Raw genomic sequence first — 15,723 nt, 5'->3', positions numbered from 1 at the left:
GAATAATTCGATATGTGCTGAAAATAAAAGTACTAAATTAATAAAATATTTTATTTTTGTATTTCATTTGATAAATAGTACAGTTGGAAAGAAATTGAAAACATAATTTTCAGCATATTTTTGAATAAAAAAAAAATCAAAACTAAAAATCAATTTTAATTCTGTTCTACAAACATCTGATTGTAATTTGATAAAAAAAAAAGTGTATCAAATTATTATTTAAAAATTTTGATTTTATAAATAGAATTTGGTTTAAAAAAAAATTTTTTTTTATGTAGTTAAAATCAAACAGTTATCTTTCTGATCTATGAAAAAATTATCTAACCTTTGGTTTGTGATAAGCATTTCTTTATTTAAATTACAGTCTACGGCATTAAATTAAATTTTTTCTGTTTAAAGTTTCTTAATGGATCTTTTTGCATTAATTTATTAATTATACATGAAGCCATTGTATTGTAATTAAATTATTTTACTTTTTAATTCCCTTTATTTGAATACCTTATTCACATTTTATGTTATTTTTATTGGAATAAATATTCGTTTTTGTTAAATGCATTATTTCTGCATTATTTTGATAACATATTAAAATGTTATTATGTTATCGCTATTTACTTGCTGTTGTATTTACTATACTACCGCCTTAATTTTCGTTGTGAAGTGTGATTGTCAAAATAATTAACTTGATTTATTAATTTGTTTTGTATTTAGAACAGGTAATTTTACTATTGTCTAATTTTTAAATCTGTAATGTTTTGTGCTTTATATAAGTGTGTAACATAAACGCAGCACAAGATGATAAATATGAAGAAATCTATATTTTTCAAACATTCTATAAATGATTAATATTGTATTCTTATATATTCTTTAATATGTTCTATATATCATTCAAAACAAATAATCCACATTTTATATAAATTGTATATATTTAGAAAAGTGTACAATGTATTATATGTTTTGTTTCTGTACAATAAATATGTTTCTAATGTACCAATTTTAAACCCTTACGTTGAAATGGAGTTATGTTATGATGATTAATTGTAATGTTTGAGAAACAAAAATATAGAATTATTTACAACATTGCTTTCCCTCTAATAAAAGTATTTTCGAATTGCCTTATAGTGTTTTATATCAATGGATTGTGATACTTTATGCAATACACACTAGAGTATCCGATTCGCGAATATCCGGCCTAGTTTTCTTTTATTGTAATTAAATGAGGAAGGCAACATTGCCAAGGCATTGGGAGCGGGCGTCTGCTACGATACACCTACGTGCCGTGAGCAAAATACAAATTCTGATAGGAAAAGAGCAGCATTCTGCACTTTGTTTAGTATTTTATTAAAAAAAATACCGTATTTTTTAAAATAAAATTCTTTTGTTTGTTACTTATTTATTAAAAATAATGTTAATTTTAAAAGCGTTAACTATATAAAATTGCAAAAAAATTTGCTTTTTAAAAGTTTTTTTCTCGAAAATTATTCTGTCGAAGCAAACGATCGAAAGTTGCGATGAGCAATCCATTTTTGACAGAGAATTCTATTTCACTTTTAGTTTTTAGGGTTCCAATTTTAATTGTTGCCGCTGTTTTCCTGATTTTAACTGCAGTGCGAACAGTATTCGTAAATTGTTCTTGGTGTGTGATTAATGCCTTTTTAGATATACCACAGTGGAAATTACAGAAGTCACGTTAAAATTGAGTATCGTTTAACTTACTTTTTCTCTAATAAATTCTTGAAACGTGCAGCACAGTATCTAAACATATATAAACTACCAGTACAGAACCTTCTATTTTTACTCGTTACTGGTAATTTCTTCTATCTTGGGAATCTTTGAGGAGAAACAAAATTGATATATTTTACTATAAAGAAGAAAATCAAATGCATTATCAAGAATATTATTTAATTTAACAACGATGGTCTAGATTCGGATCAGTAAATATGGCAATATTAAAAATTAAAAATATCGCATTGCAATTTATTATTCATTTTTATGTGTTTTATGTAAAACTCTGAATGCATTTATACATATCCTTAGTCCAAATATTTTAAAAATACCGTGTTTTTTTTAAATAAAATTCTTTTGTTTGTTACTTATTTATTAAAAATAATGTTAATTTTAAAAGCTCTAACTATGTACAATTGCAAAAAAATTTGCTTTTGAAAAGTTCTTTGCTCGAAAATTATTCTGTCGAAGCAAACTATCGTAAGTTGCGATGAGCAATCCATTTTTGACAGGGAATTCTATTTCACTTTCAGTTTTTAGGGTTCCAATTTTAATTATCATAAAATACATTAAACCCGAAAAACTATAAATGCTTTCTGAAAAATAATATTTTCTATACTAACCCATATTTTTAAAAGCAATACTTTGAAATAACTTCAGTTTATTCCAATGAAAAAAAAATCTTAGTTATGAGTTTGTGGTGAAAGCTTATAAGCCAGTTAACAGCTACGCTACCCGAGCAATTGCTTTTGTATCGTGGTCATGTTACTCGGCTGCGAACCACAAAATGCCAGGTTCTATCCACACTCATACCAATCAGCTACATTGGTGACCCGGACATGATTTAAGCACGCAACCTTCTACAGCTGTTGTGGCGCCATCTATCCACAACCTAAGTCGTCAGACTCACTTGACGCAGCAAGTTATGAGCGAAAATTGCAAACTCTTTAACTGCATTCCAAACCTGTATTAAATTAATTTAATGGGTAGAAATATATAAAATTAATTGTGGGAGACGAATGGCATCCGAACTTCTTACAGTTTATTCAGAAATGCGCAAACTCTTGAAGAGGTCGCTAGTCGAATTGCATGTGTTCGAATCTTAGTTTCAGTCTTTTGTTCTCTTCTGATCTGTGATTCCGCGGAATATTTGTTAATATGGCTGTCTTTATCTTTCATATCGTATTCTTCACGCCTTGTTTTATGTGTCCTTGCTATCTTTATTAATAAGATGTACCTTGCGGTGTTTGAATTTCAAATAGTGCGAGGAAAATGGTACTATGAACGAAAAATTGCGAATTTTAATTAAAAATAACCGAAAGATGCTATACACGAATCAAAAATTTTCTTTGAAAATTTTAATTTGACTGTACTAAGTTGATAGGCTTATTTTCTGGAATAATCATATGAACCTAATTACGGTGTACAATACAGCAAAGTATGCTTCACAGTATTGGGACACGATGCTGAGTATTATTAATTATCTTTTATTTTATAATATTCCAATTTCGTAAAAAAGTATTATACAATTTTTTTTTTCAAATTTTATATTGTTATACAATTAAGTGTGCTACTTCGATATGATATCTCTTGAATTAGATCCATTGTATCTGGAAAACTAATTCAATTTTCGCGTAAAAAATGATGAAAATATCAGAATTCCTTCCATCAGTGTCCAGCTTCCTATTTTCTTGAGTTGATAACTGAATATTATAGTTATTAGTATTCATTTCAAAAATGGAAATATGGAGCTGATATATCCATTGGCGAAGGTGGCAGAAAAATTCAGTTTTGCAAGATATGTTTTTGGAGTCAAACGAATTTAGAATGATTGTGCTGTCCTTCAACTTACGCGCACTTTTCTTATTTCATTCTGGACATCTGAAGAAAATGACATGACCTCTGATAAGAGATATCAGATGAGTGCATGCGCATCGATTGCAAAGTGGTCTGCGTTTTTTTCTAAGAACTTGTAAATATCTGCACAGATTCTTCGAAAGAATTGTAAGTTAGTGATTGTTGGGTGAAAAGCGGAAACATGCATTTGTAACAAGTCATTTTAAGTATACAAACCCCTTTACTCTAACTCATATACTTGATAATGTGATTGCTACAACTTCAAAATGCTGCGATTATATATTTCTGGTATAGTATGACATTAAGTAGATTTCCTCTTCTTTCTGAAACTGCTGATTTTTCCGACTTCATGCATTTTAGTTTTTGAATCAACATTTTTCAAACCACGAATGGCAATGATGTCAAAATGTTTGTTTGAGTGTAATGTTATGGCGCTTGTTGATTGAAATTGTTACCAAGTTTAATGTTGTTATCCCGTCTCCTGGTATATCATGCCTGAAAATTCAAATGGACTCAAATGTCTTTATACCCGTACGTAAATGCAAAAGTTGACATGGACGGGATCACAGGAACCAGCAGTAGTGTCGACTCCCCTGATCCGGATCATGTCTTAACATACACGGTACTCAAAGAATCAACTGCTTGTACGGAAGAAAATGCTTCAACTGGCATGGAAACAAAGTAAGCATATTTTGAATATTGTATTTATTTTTTTCCTGAAAAATTATTAATTTATTTTAAAATTTGAAGTGATATTAATGAGTTTGTTTTTCAGACGCGATGATGTCAAAATCGGTTGTCATTTATAATTGCTTTTACTGTTATAAATATGTTTTTGATATATGCTTTCAGCGTGGGATTCCATTGAATTGAAAATACAATCTTGCATCATATTTATATTTTTAAAAATCAGGTGGCTCATAATTGTCATTTACATAAAAGGTAAAATAAGCATATAGTTATTTTGAACCTCATTACTTCAAAAACCATGCATTTCACATGATATTTGCTTATTGAAGAGAGTTCAAATGAATAATTTATATTGAATTTTTATAAAATGCTGTGATTTTTTTAAATTTTAATAATTTTTGAATTGTATTATAGAAAGATAATTTATAGCTTGATTTATGTGCAATTTTATCTTGGGAACTGTATTGCACTGTTTCATTCTTTTCTAAGAAAACTAACTTTATGAGGGGGAATACTTTTGATGTTCCTTGGGCAAATTTTGTTTCCAAGCTTTTCATCTAAAAAGAAATATCCAGTTTCTAAAATTTTTATTGACATTCATTACTGTTTGTGATGTTTCTTAAATTTGCAGATATTAAATTACCTCCAGTAATATTTTATGCTTGAATGTAGTTAATATTATTTGATAAAATTGTATGTAAAATAATTTTATAAACAGACAGTGCCAATTAGAATTTTAGAAGTTGTACAAAATGAAAGCATATTTTATACATAAGGTGTACTATTTAAATAAAAAAAAATTAATGAATATCAAGGTAAAATTAAATTAATTGAAAGTGCAGTTTGAATGACAGTTCTTTTGTATGTGGATGTCCTGGAATTATTTTCTTTCTTTTTGTTTTCATAATTTAGAATTGTCCATTAAACTGTTAATTCCTAATTATCATTATTTTCTTATTACCATAGATAATATATTGAAATTTGATATGATTGAAATCAGTATTTCTGAAATAGCTTGATCTTTTAAATAATCATCTATGGCAATTTTTTTTTGTCAGACTATTCCATTTTTTTTTTTTTTAATATTGGTTTTTATTCCTGAGTCTGTTATTCATTTGTTCTCTGACTCTTCTGTTGCAATTAATAAATTTTCCTTATCTTCTTTTCCCTATGAGCAATTTTAATAAATTATAAAAAATAAAATAATTTTTTAAAAAAAAATGAAAATTATTTTGATAATATAGCTGCCATTGATATTATGATGTTAAAATATAACAGTCTACAAAAATTTTAAAATAGAAAATAAATTTAGTTTTCTTGTTTATTTGATATTTTTGGATATGTTACAGAAATTGTTTTGTTTATTTGTATTAATAATTTAATGCATTATTTTTATACTTTATTCTGGTATTAAATAACATTTCTAGAAATTAAATATTAGTCTTTTTTTTTTATTTTTAGAGCATGGTAATATAATTTTTCTTTTGTTGAAATTGATCAATAATGTTAAATCTTTAAAATTTTTTAGCCCCGAATTGTACTATGTTTCATCTTGGTGTGGAAAATTGGATAGTAATCGAAACACTGTTGAAGAAAATGGCCTTCTTTGTCCCTCAAATAATTTTCCTGCACAGAACACGAATACTTCAGATAAAGACGGGAATGAAAGGTGTGTAAAATATAGTCCCTGAACAAAAATTGCATTAAAATCATGATCATAAAGTACATATTAGAAATACTAATTTATATTTTCATTTATTTGTCACTATATAATTACCTAGTCAATTTATAATTTATTTGCTTAACCATCAGTTTAGTCATCCAGGGTTGCCACGCCACCGGAAGAACCTGAAAAACACAGGGAATTTAAAAATTGACAGAAAAAACAGGGGAAATGCAAGAAAATTTCCATAAAAACTGGCAAAATACAAGGGATTTCTTTTTTTTTTTTTTTTTTTTTTCTTCTTATTTAAAATATGCAGATCTCTAAAGACTGCAAGAATAAAGATCATAGTCACAGCCTTTAAAAACAAAACAATACCATTTGCGATTATGTAACACAGAAACTAACCCTTTTTCTACTCCCCCCTTTTTTTGTATAGATCAATCCAGTTTCGATTTTCAAGACATATATTTTTTCTGTGAGATTCTCCATTTGCAGTTAATGAACATACGTGGGACTTTGTAAATGCATGAAAGAATAAGATATATTTCTCTGCTGGGTTCATTCAATCTGCAGAAGAAGTGTGATAGTGTTTGATCTACTGTACTTGAGTTTGTCAAATGGTTTGCTCATTACTTGAGAAACTGAGTTTTTTAAAAATTATATTTGAGAATTTTTTTTTCAACAATGAACTACTCAAATTCCATATTAAATACAAATTGGAAAAATCTATTTGTTGCATACTGCTTGCTTTGTAAGAAGATAATATGCTTAAGTAATATAGGAAAAAAGGCACTTAATAGTTATGCCAAAAGAGAAGAAAATAGTTATGTCAAAAGAGAAGAAAACATACAAGAAGCCTGTCAGTTGAAAAGTGTCATCATTGATGTTGTACTTAGTATCTAATAGGAATGCAGGGAAAGATGACATGTCGAATCCGAAAATATCTAATTTAATGCCCAAAAATAAACCGATTTCGAACTTTTTAGTTAAAGAACAACCATTTAAACCTCACTTTTTATGAGCATTAAAATGTATTGTGTCACATTCGTTGTTTAAGTCATTCAATGATATAGCAGAAATATCTTCATATATGTTCACTGAAAATGAAATCGTTTTAAAATGCATGTTAGGCCGTACAAAAATACCAAACTGTATTTCTTAAGGATTAGCTCCATGAATCTGATGGCTGAAAAATCTGCAGAAATTGATGTCCAAATACAAGAATTGGCAAAAATGAATAAATAAATAAAAAATCTCCCCCCCCCCCCCCGTTAAGGTTAAACATTAAATGAATTGTATTATAACAAAAGATTTTGTATTTTATTTCACCTGAGTCCTTAATTTTGTATGATTTACAGTTAAAGATCATGATAGGTAATATATCATCACCCTTAATATATAAATTTTTTCTTGTTAAATTCTAGATAATAAATGAAGAGATTTTTTTTTTTTTATGCAAATATAAACCTTCTTTTAATATATTATTTTGAATAATGTTAAATTGTTGCTTCCTTTCCTTGCTTTTTCCACTCTTTAAAATTATATTGTTTTATAACTTGCACATGAGTGCTATTCGCATATTTCTTTGCATCTTGAACATACATACAAGGAAAATACAGGGAATTTTCTTCCAGATTTGAGTGGCAACCCTGTCATCTCATTCTTGTGAAACACACTTGAATTTCATTTTAACATGATTAGTTTTATTTAAATGTGAAAGAAAATGATTGGCCCCAGAAAATGTTTTTAAAAAAATTCTCAAAAACTTCCCATTATAACAAGTATGGGAATGCATTATCATTGTGATCTTTTATTTTTATTTCAGCATGGAGATGGCCCTTGTCCCTCGAAAGGAGATGACCCTTGTCTCTCGAAAAGCATTTAAGGAAAAAAAGCCTCTAACCAAAAAGACCTGGCGAGGACGCCTTCTTCCTACAGATGAAAAACCTTGGCGAAAACAAAAATTCATTGACAAATGGACAGATGAGGAAAAATTCAAGGGCTGGTTGGCTCGTCATCCAGAAGATCCAACCCTAGCCCGATGCATGTCTTGTAACCAAGAGCTAGTGGCTGGAAAAAGTGAACTTATCAAACATTCTCAAACTAGAAAACATATTAAATCATTACAGAATTTTGACTCTTCAAGCATTGAAGTAGAAAATAGTTCTTCAAAAGCCAATCAACCAATGCTTGTGTGGGTGCTTAATGATCAGGAATGTCAGCAAGCAACTACAGAAGTAAAGGTGAAAGAGAGAATAAAATCATTGAGCTTGAGCAGTTCAGTTCCATATTTCTGTTTCCTCATCTTCAACATTTTTGTGTTAAAATAGTGATGTGTTTATTTAAAGCTGTTATGATATTTAAATTCTCTACTAGTCTCCTATTATATTAATTTATATTTTGATTTCAGTTTTAAAAGAATGAGTTATCTGTTTCATTCTTTTACAAACCATTTGAACTTCTGATGGATGTAGCTGTTTGTCTCTGTGTAATGCTTTCCAATTAGAGATATTCAATTTTCTTATTGAATTGTAATATATTAATGAAAATTTAAGGTTGTTTTTTCCAATTGCTATGGCTTAAGGATAATCTGAAAATGCTAAAATTGCTGTCTTTGTTTTTATTTAATTAGTTGCTAAACTAAAATATGAATCTCTTGCACAGAAAGGCTACTATAATTTTTATGTTAATCTTTTCCTAGTGTTATATAAACTTAATTTTATTTGTATCTGAATTGCATACTATTAGCTTTATAATTGGTAAACTAAAAAACTATGAATTGATAAAAAGTACTTGTAAAATGAATACTTATTTGATATCTGTAAAAGCAGCAAAACTAATATGAGCATTAATTGCAAGGTATTTGGAAGTTGTTTAAATTAAATGGATGTTAGCACTTGAAACATGTATATAAAAATCATCTTTTATAATTAGGGAGAATGTTATTACATATAAAAAAACTATGAAAACCGAAGTGCGACAGACTTATTCTTTGAAATCTTTGAAAGTAAAAGTTGAAAATATTATTGCTTGCATAAACATACTGCATTAAGAAAAAAAAATAGCTTATAAATAATGATGAAAGTACAATTAATATAAAGACTTCTTTACTGAATCCCAGCATGTCTTTAAAAAAAATATGAGAACTGAAAGCCGAGTCATTCAGCATTGAAGTCTTATGTGCACTACAGAATAATTTTCATAATGTTTCAAAGAATATTCTTGACACTCCATTTTTTTGAATAAACAAATAAACATTTCTATCTTCTGCTACTGAATCTGACCGATTTATTATGTTTTGAATATTGCAATATTAGATCAATCAACATTTTCAAAACCCACTGGCCAATCCACATTATCAATAAGCCCATTACTCTTGAAAAACCTTGGAAATGATTTGCTTCTTTAAAACAGTTGATGAAGTTATCTAAAATCTCCTGTTTTTACATAGTAATGATATTGAAAATCTCATAAATCGGTCAGCTTTAGTGATTTATTTAGTTGATTGGAGTGCAACTCTTTTAATTTAAGATATTTGTGTTTCAAGAATATTTTGTTAAATATGATTCACAGGGCAGATGATATATGTAAAAATTTAAAATTCGTAATTTATCAACATTTATTCATTTAATTTACATAAAATATTTATTTCATTTAGACCATTTTCTAACTGATGTTTGTCTATTTCTAAAGGTTTACAAATTAGCTATTTTTCTCTGATTAGAGTAAATATCTTGTACACATTAAACCATATTTGCCTTTAATAAAACTGTTTGATTGGATGAGTAATGTAGGTATTATAAAAGATCGTAGAAAATATGTCCTTCTATTTACTTTTCAAAAAATATATTTCATTTCATACAGACATGTGCTAAAAGTTACATTTTCTTATGTTTAATTTGCAATGATAGTTAACTTATTTTTTAATTTGAGCTTGTCAATATGATGGGGACACGTTGATACAGTAATTTTTTCCCATTCAAGTATAACATGCTCATGCAGCTTAAAATTTGTTTTTATTTTCTGCGAAATAAATTGTTGAAATATATGATTAAATTATTTTTTAAAACTTCATTAAAAATATTATTTACTGTTTAAAACATTAGTATCATTAAAAGATTATTTTTTGAACTTCAATATGAAGTAAAAATCTGTTTTATGCTGTAATAGTTTCGAAAGTTAAAGTGAAAAAATGCTGAAATGTCATTTAATTTTTAATTAATTAAATATTTAAAAAATCGCTCTGAGGTGCATATTTCCGACCTCTAAGGTATACATGTACCAAATTTGGTTGCTGTATTTCAAACGGTCTGGCCTGTAGAGCACCTATACACACACACTTGCATTCAGTTTTATTATAAGTATAGATGAATGAGTGTTTACTCAAGTCAAAAAAATGTTATTTATATGTTTTAAAGTGAAGACAGTCATTGATTTTAGAATTAATATATATTAATAAATAAATTAATGTTATTGTAGATATGAATTGATGATTATGATTTTATTATGAAAACATACCCTCACTTTATTTTTAAATATATATCATTATATGCAGTGAAAATATTTTTAATTTTATTACTGATATCATATAAAACAGCAATTCATATGATTGATTGAAATTATTAAGAAAAATGCTAATTTAATCAGAGCGAAAATTTAAAAATTTGTCATGGCATTTACTGTCTCTAAATTGCTCTGAAAAGTAAAGAGTAAACATTGTAGGTATTTCAGGCTGATAAATAGAATATAACCACTTTTTTTTAAATATATATTTAAATCTTAGGTGCTAGTTATTCTTTAAACATAAAGTTATTTAACATTGGTTTACGTGTATATTTAGACTGAAACAACATTTTATACCTAAACAATCTGTTTTAAGTATTATTGACATTTTTTTTTTTTTTTTTTTTTTTTAGTATTTATCTGGGTTTGGAAGTGATCTGACTTCTGAAGATCCAAGATGTGCAAATTCATTGCCTTGGGGTCAAGTATGTTCTTATGGCATTTTTTTTTTTTTCTTTCTGAACAATTTCTTTAATTATGCATGGTGTTACTGTGTGTCTATGAAATTTTTAGTATGCATATTGCTTGGGGGATTTTAGTTTGATATTAGATATTTACAAAAATTCATCCATAATTTTTAGATTTAATTAATTAGGTTTCATCTTTTTCAGTTTTTGGTTTGGAATTAATTATATACTATTGTTTTACATTTTCTAAACTTTATTGCATTAAAGGCTGTTTCATTGCCATATTATTTATAAATTTGAACAAAATTGTTTTGGGTCTATAAATCTCTCTTAAGATCCATTGTTAAAGATTTTACTGATAATTAATTTGCTAAACAGTTGACCAATGTTCTTTATATTCCATTAGATTTTTCTTTTCTTCCTTTCTTTTTTTATGTGCAATTCTTTATTCCTGTACTTGTTTATAGTGTATATACATACAGTACACTTTCGAATATCTGGTTCGCGACTATCTGGCTACCATATTATTCCGACCTAGTTTTCTTTTATTGTAATGAAACGAGGAAGGCAAGGGTTGGTAACATTGCCAAGAAGTGGAAGTGGGTATCTGCTACAAGCTAAAATGCAGAAGCAGTGATTTACTAAGGACTTCTTCAAAAACTAAAAACTGTAATTTTTGACTGTTATCTTAGGATTACATTTTCATATATGTGTCATCATGTATCAGTAAAAAATAAAATAAATTTGAGTCAATTTTCTTAAGAATCGAGCCTATGATTTATGTTAACATTAAGTTTGTTTTCTGCATTTAAGTTAGTCTTTATAGAATTTATGCAAAAATGTGAGTAGTTTATATCCTTTAACTTACTTTTTCTCTAATAAATTCTTGAAATATGCAGTACAGTATATAAACTATCATTTGAAAGCTTTCTATTTTAACTCAACAAGTTACCAGCAGCTGCTTCTATGATTCATTGGACATGGCTGCATTCATGTTCTTCATGATTTGAGATGAATGGAGGGCTTAGTACTTAATAAGAAATACATATTGTAAAGAGGAAAATACATATTGTAACAGTAAGTTTTGGAATAAAAAAAAATTGTCTTCAAAGCAAAGAAATGAGTTCGTAGAACTCCAGCCTATCTGGCTTTTTTGTTATCCAGCATGCCCTTGCGCCACATTAGGCCAGATATTTGGGAGTGTACTGTATTTCAGATTCTAATATAATGTTTCAATGGCTAAGTGAAAAACCATTATCCACAGCATTCTGTCTGGCATTTTGATTTTTCAAATTTTAGAGATAGTAATATCTATCATGCTGTATATAAATAATGAATTCTAAATATTTATCTAATGTTCATTATAACATCATTACATAAACTTCTGTATTTTCTTGGCAGGTTGAAATATAAATACATTATTTAGTTTATAATAGCATTTCTTTGCATTTATTATTTTGGCTTACTGAAATATAAATTCCTTATTTGGTATTCTATGGATTTAATTCATGCTGTTGTTAAAAGGAAGATGCTAATGTGACCTTGAATATAAATAGTATTCCACTTCATTCAAACTGGAGTATGCAATTAAAAGGTTGCTTATGCAGAATTAATTCAATTAAAGCAGTGCTTAAAGTCACAGTTTTATTAGTATATTGAAAAGTACTATTTTTAAAATTTAATTATTTTCCATGTTTAGTTTTTAGTTTAGAATTCAATTTAAGGTTTGTGGAACTTGCAATCAGTTACTTCTGAAATTCAATCACAGGCTGCATCTTTCCTAAATAATTAAAATTTAAATAAACTAATTGGTTAACTAATAAATAAGTTTTAAAAATGTTAAAATAGTTTGACACTAAGAACACACGTCTAGAGAATTTTCAGGAAGTGGAAAATAAAATTAATTAATTAAATTTTGTTTTTAATAACATGAAACAAGTCAGGTTAGATAAAAGTGTGGGGAAAAAAACACTCACAGTTAATATATGTAAAACCCACAGTGTAAAGCTATTTTATGGATGCAAAATCAAGTTAAATTTGTCAATCATCATTTGCAATTACTTGCACATTTAGATTGTTTACATAAACAAATTGAAATAGTACTTTTTGTGGTGTTGGAAAATACCAAAAAATAAGCTTAAAACAAGCAATTTTGATTATGAATTTAAATTGTCAAAAATGAGGTGTTAGGGCTAATGAAAATTTTAAAGAATTACTCATAAGAAGAATAATTGGAATGAACAAAATGGAGATTTAAAGTTTTTTTTTTTTTTTTTTTTTTTTTTTTTTTTGTACATACAGAGTTTCCGAACTACATGAACATTGCCTATCAATTTCATTATTTTGAAGTATACTTAGCCATTCAGAATGCACTATGATTATTGCTCAGTTATAATTAATATCTTTTTTGTGATAAGATGTTGTTCACCAAAGCTGAATAATATGACTAATTTCATACTGATATTCGGGAATTATTTCGATATTATTAACATTTTATTGACCAATTTTAATGAAACACATTTTATCAAAACAAGAAAGAAGTACATTCAATTTTAGTTTTTGAACATCTTAAAATTATATATTTTTGTTCTCTAACGTATATATATATATAGTTAGAATTTTTAAAAATTTATATATATATTCTGAATGTATAAATTTATATATTTATTTTAGAAAGTCATGTTTTACTTTTTAGTGGTTGACAAAAAATTAATCTTAGCAGTTCATACAATTTCAAATAATTTAAATTTACTTTTAGTAATGAATGTATTAGTAATTTCTTATTACTAACAGAAATGCATAATTATATGTCGAGCGAAATGAGTTGTTTGTCACTTAGTGATTTCAGAAGAATAGCAGTGTCATTCTTGGAGGTTAATGAGTGAAATGAGCAGGGGTTGTAACCCCCTAAATAATTTTAATATATTAAAGTTTTAATTTTTTTAAGAAAAAGTGTATATATATAATTATATATAACCTATTTGTTTGATTATATTTTTTTCTCATTTTCTTCAAATGAATGCAAAATATTTTAGAGATGTTTAATTATGGCTATTTCTAATATATATATTTTTTAACAGAATAATCCACAAGTGTGTCCTTATGGTTTGTATGCTGAACAACTATCAGGAACAGCATTTACAGCACCTAGAGAATATAACAGGAGAACGTAATATATATACATTTTACATTCTAATATTAATTACGTTTAACTATTTATATTGTTACAATTATTCAAGCAGATTATTTACAAGAAATTAAAGTTATTATTATAAATGTCAAGTTTATTATAATTAGAATGTATGTTAAACTTATTATTTGCAAATAATTGAATGAATAATTGCAGTTATAATTTATAGAGTTTATATAATTGTAAAAAGATAAAGCAAATTCATTTTTTCTGACTTAATTATTATTTAAACCATTTATTATTTTTGAAAACATGAATTCCTATTATTATTTTAGATTCATGCTTTTTTTTTTTTGATGCATGGCACCAATTATATATATATATATATATATATATATATATATATATATATATATATATATATATATATATATATATATATATATATATATATATATATATATATATATATATATATATATAACTTATCCCAGATTGAGTGATTTATTTACTAAAATTCTTCATATTTATCTTTGTTCGTTTCCAAAAAAAAAAAAAAAAAAAAAAAAGTAGAATTTTTGTCACTGTGTTTAAGTGCTTTGTTTTGTTCCTTGCATTCTAACTTTATTCTGGCATACTTAATGGAATGTAAGTATATGTTTATTCAAGTGTAACTATTTTTTTTAAATTATTATTATTTCTTAACTATATCTTGCATATCACAAATATAATATTTTGTACATAATTGTTTCAGATTTACTTATTTTTTGGGGATTCAACTTATTTTTTTTAAATATATCTATTGATATTTTATTTAATGTAACATAACCAAAAGTGCCTTTATCTTGTAAAACTAACAATACTACACCTGTTATAAAGTCTTCTCATTCATTCTCTTTTTGCAACAAAATATCTAATTAATATATGAAATTAATATTTAAAGAGAATTTACTTATTTAACCTTTTTTTTCATGAATGGTATTGATAATGTACCTGCAAACTTTTTCCTTTGGTTGCATCTTTGGAACAAATGTTGTACTAGTAACTTTTTTTAGGGTTTTCTCTCTATACAGCTCTAATATTTTTCATTCTCCTGTACATCATTTTACTGCCTGCCTTATCATATTGCTATTATCCTGTTTTGTAGTGATTTGTTAAGTTTGTAAAAATAGGAATTAATAGATAACTTTACAGACAACTGATAGAAATTGCAGATCACATTTTCTAAAAACTTGTAAAGGGAGAAAGCACTTTCCTGTTATTCATTAAAATTCTCATTTTAAAGAGATATCTGTTTTTCTACATGTGATCTAAAAGTTAATTTCCAATTTGTATTTTTCTAATAATTCTAAAAAAAAAAAAAAATGTATTTTCTTAAGGTTTGTAATCCAAATGAAAATGTAGTAAAAATTTCGTGAGACTGGGAACTGTATTTTGACATCTTTTTACAGATGGTTCTACCGAATAAGACCATCTGTTGTTCACGACCCTTTTGAACGTCTGAATTGTGGAGATCTGACTCATAATTGGAACGATAATGAACCTAATCCTAACCAGGTGCAGTATATAAGATATATTTTTAGTCTAATAAGGATTTAATTTGGCAAATGTAGATATCTTATGAACGACTAGTGAATAAGTGTTTCTATGCATCCCAGTGTTATAGAAAGAAAAAATTCTGAAATTGA

The 15,723-nt window shown here is 26.8% G+C and overlaps 1 protein-coding gene across 6 annotated transcripts in view; it reads left to right on the top strand.

Annotated features, from left to right (window-relative positions):
* The window catches only part of LOC129975129 (homogentisate 1,2-dioxygenase-like), a 55,094-nt gene that overhangs the window by 20,770 nt on the left and 18,601 nt on the right, over positions 1–15,723 (top strand). For 2 of the 6 annotated variants that reach the window (XM_056088079.1, XM_056088078.1), the window contains exons 2-4: positions 10,852–10,923; positions 13,986–14,074; positions 15,487–15,592. In XM_056088079.1, the coding sequence (XP_055944054.1) occupies positions 10,852–10,923; positions 13,986–14,074; positions 15,487–15,592 (267 nt within the window). Of the gene's footprint in view, positions 1–3,696; positions 4,261–5,797; positions 5,939–7,760; positions 8,179–10,851; positions 10,924–13,985; positions 14,075–15,486; positions 15,593–15,723 lie in introns of those variants that run through there. The other 4 variants (XM_056088074.1, XM_056088075.1, XM_056088077.1 and 1 more) reach the window with 4 other exon arrangements.

Source organism: Argiope bruennichi, chromosome 7 (genome assembly GCF_947563725.1).
Source record: "Argiope bruennichi chromosome 7, qqArgBrue1.1, whole genome shotgun sequence".
NCBI lineage: Eukaryota > Metazoa > Arthropoda > Arachnida > Araneae > Araneidae > Argiope > Argiope bruennichi.
Note: the sequence above shows the minus strand (reverse complement) of the source record. Positions and strands in the feature narration are given on the sequence as shown.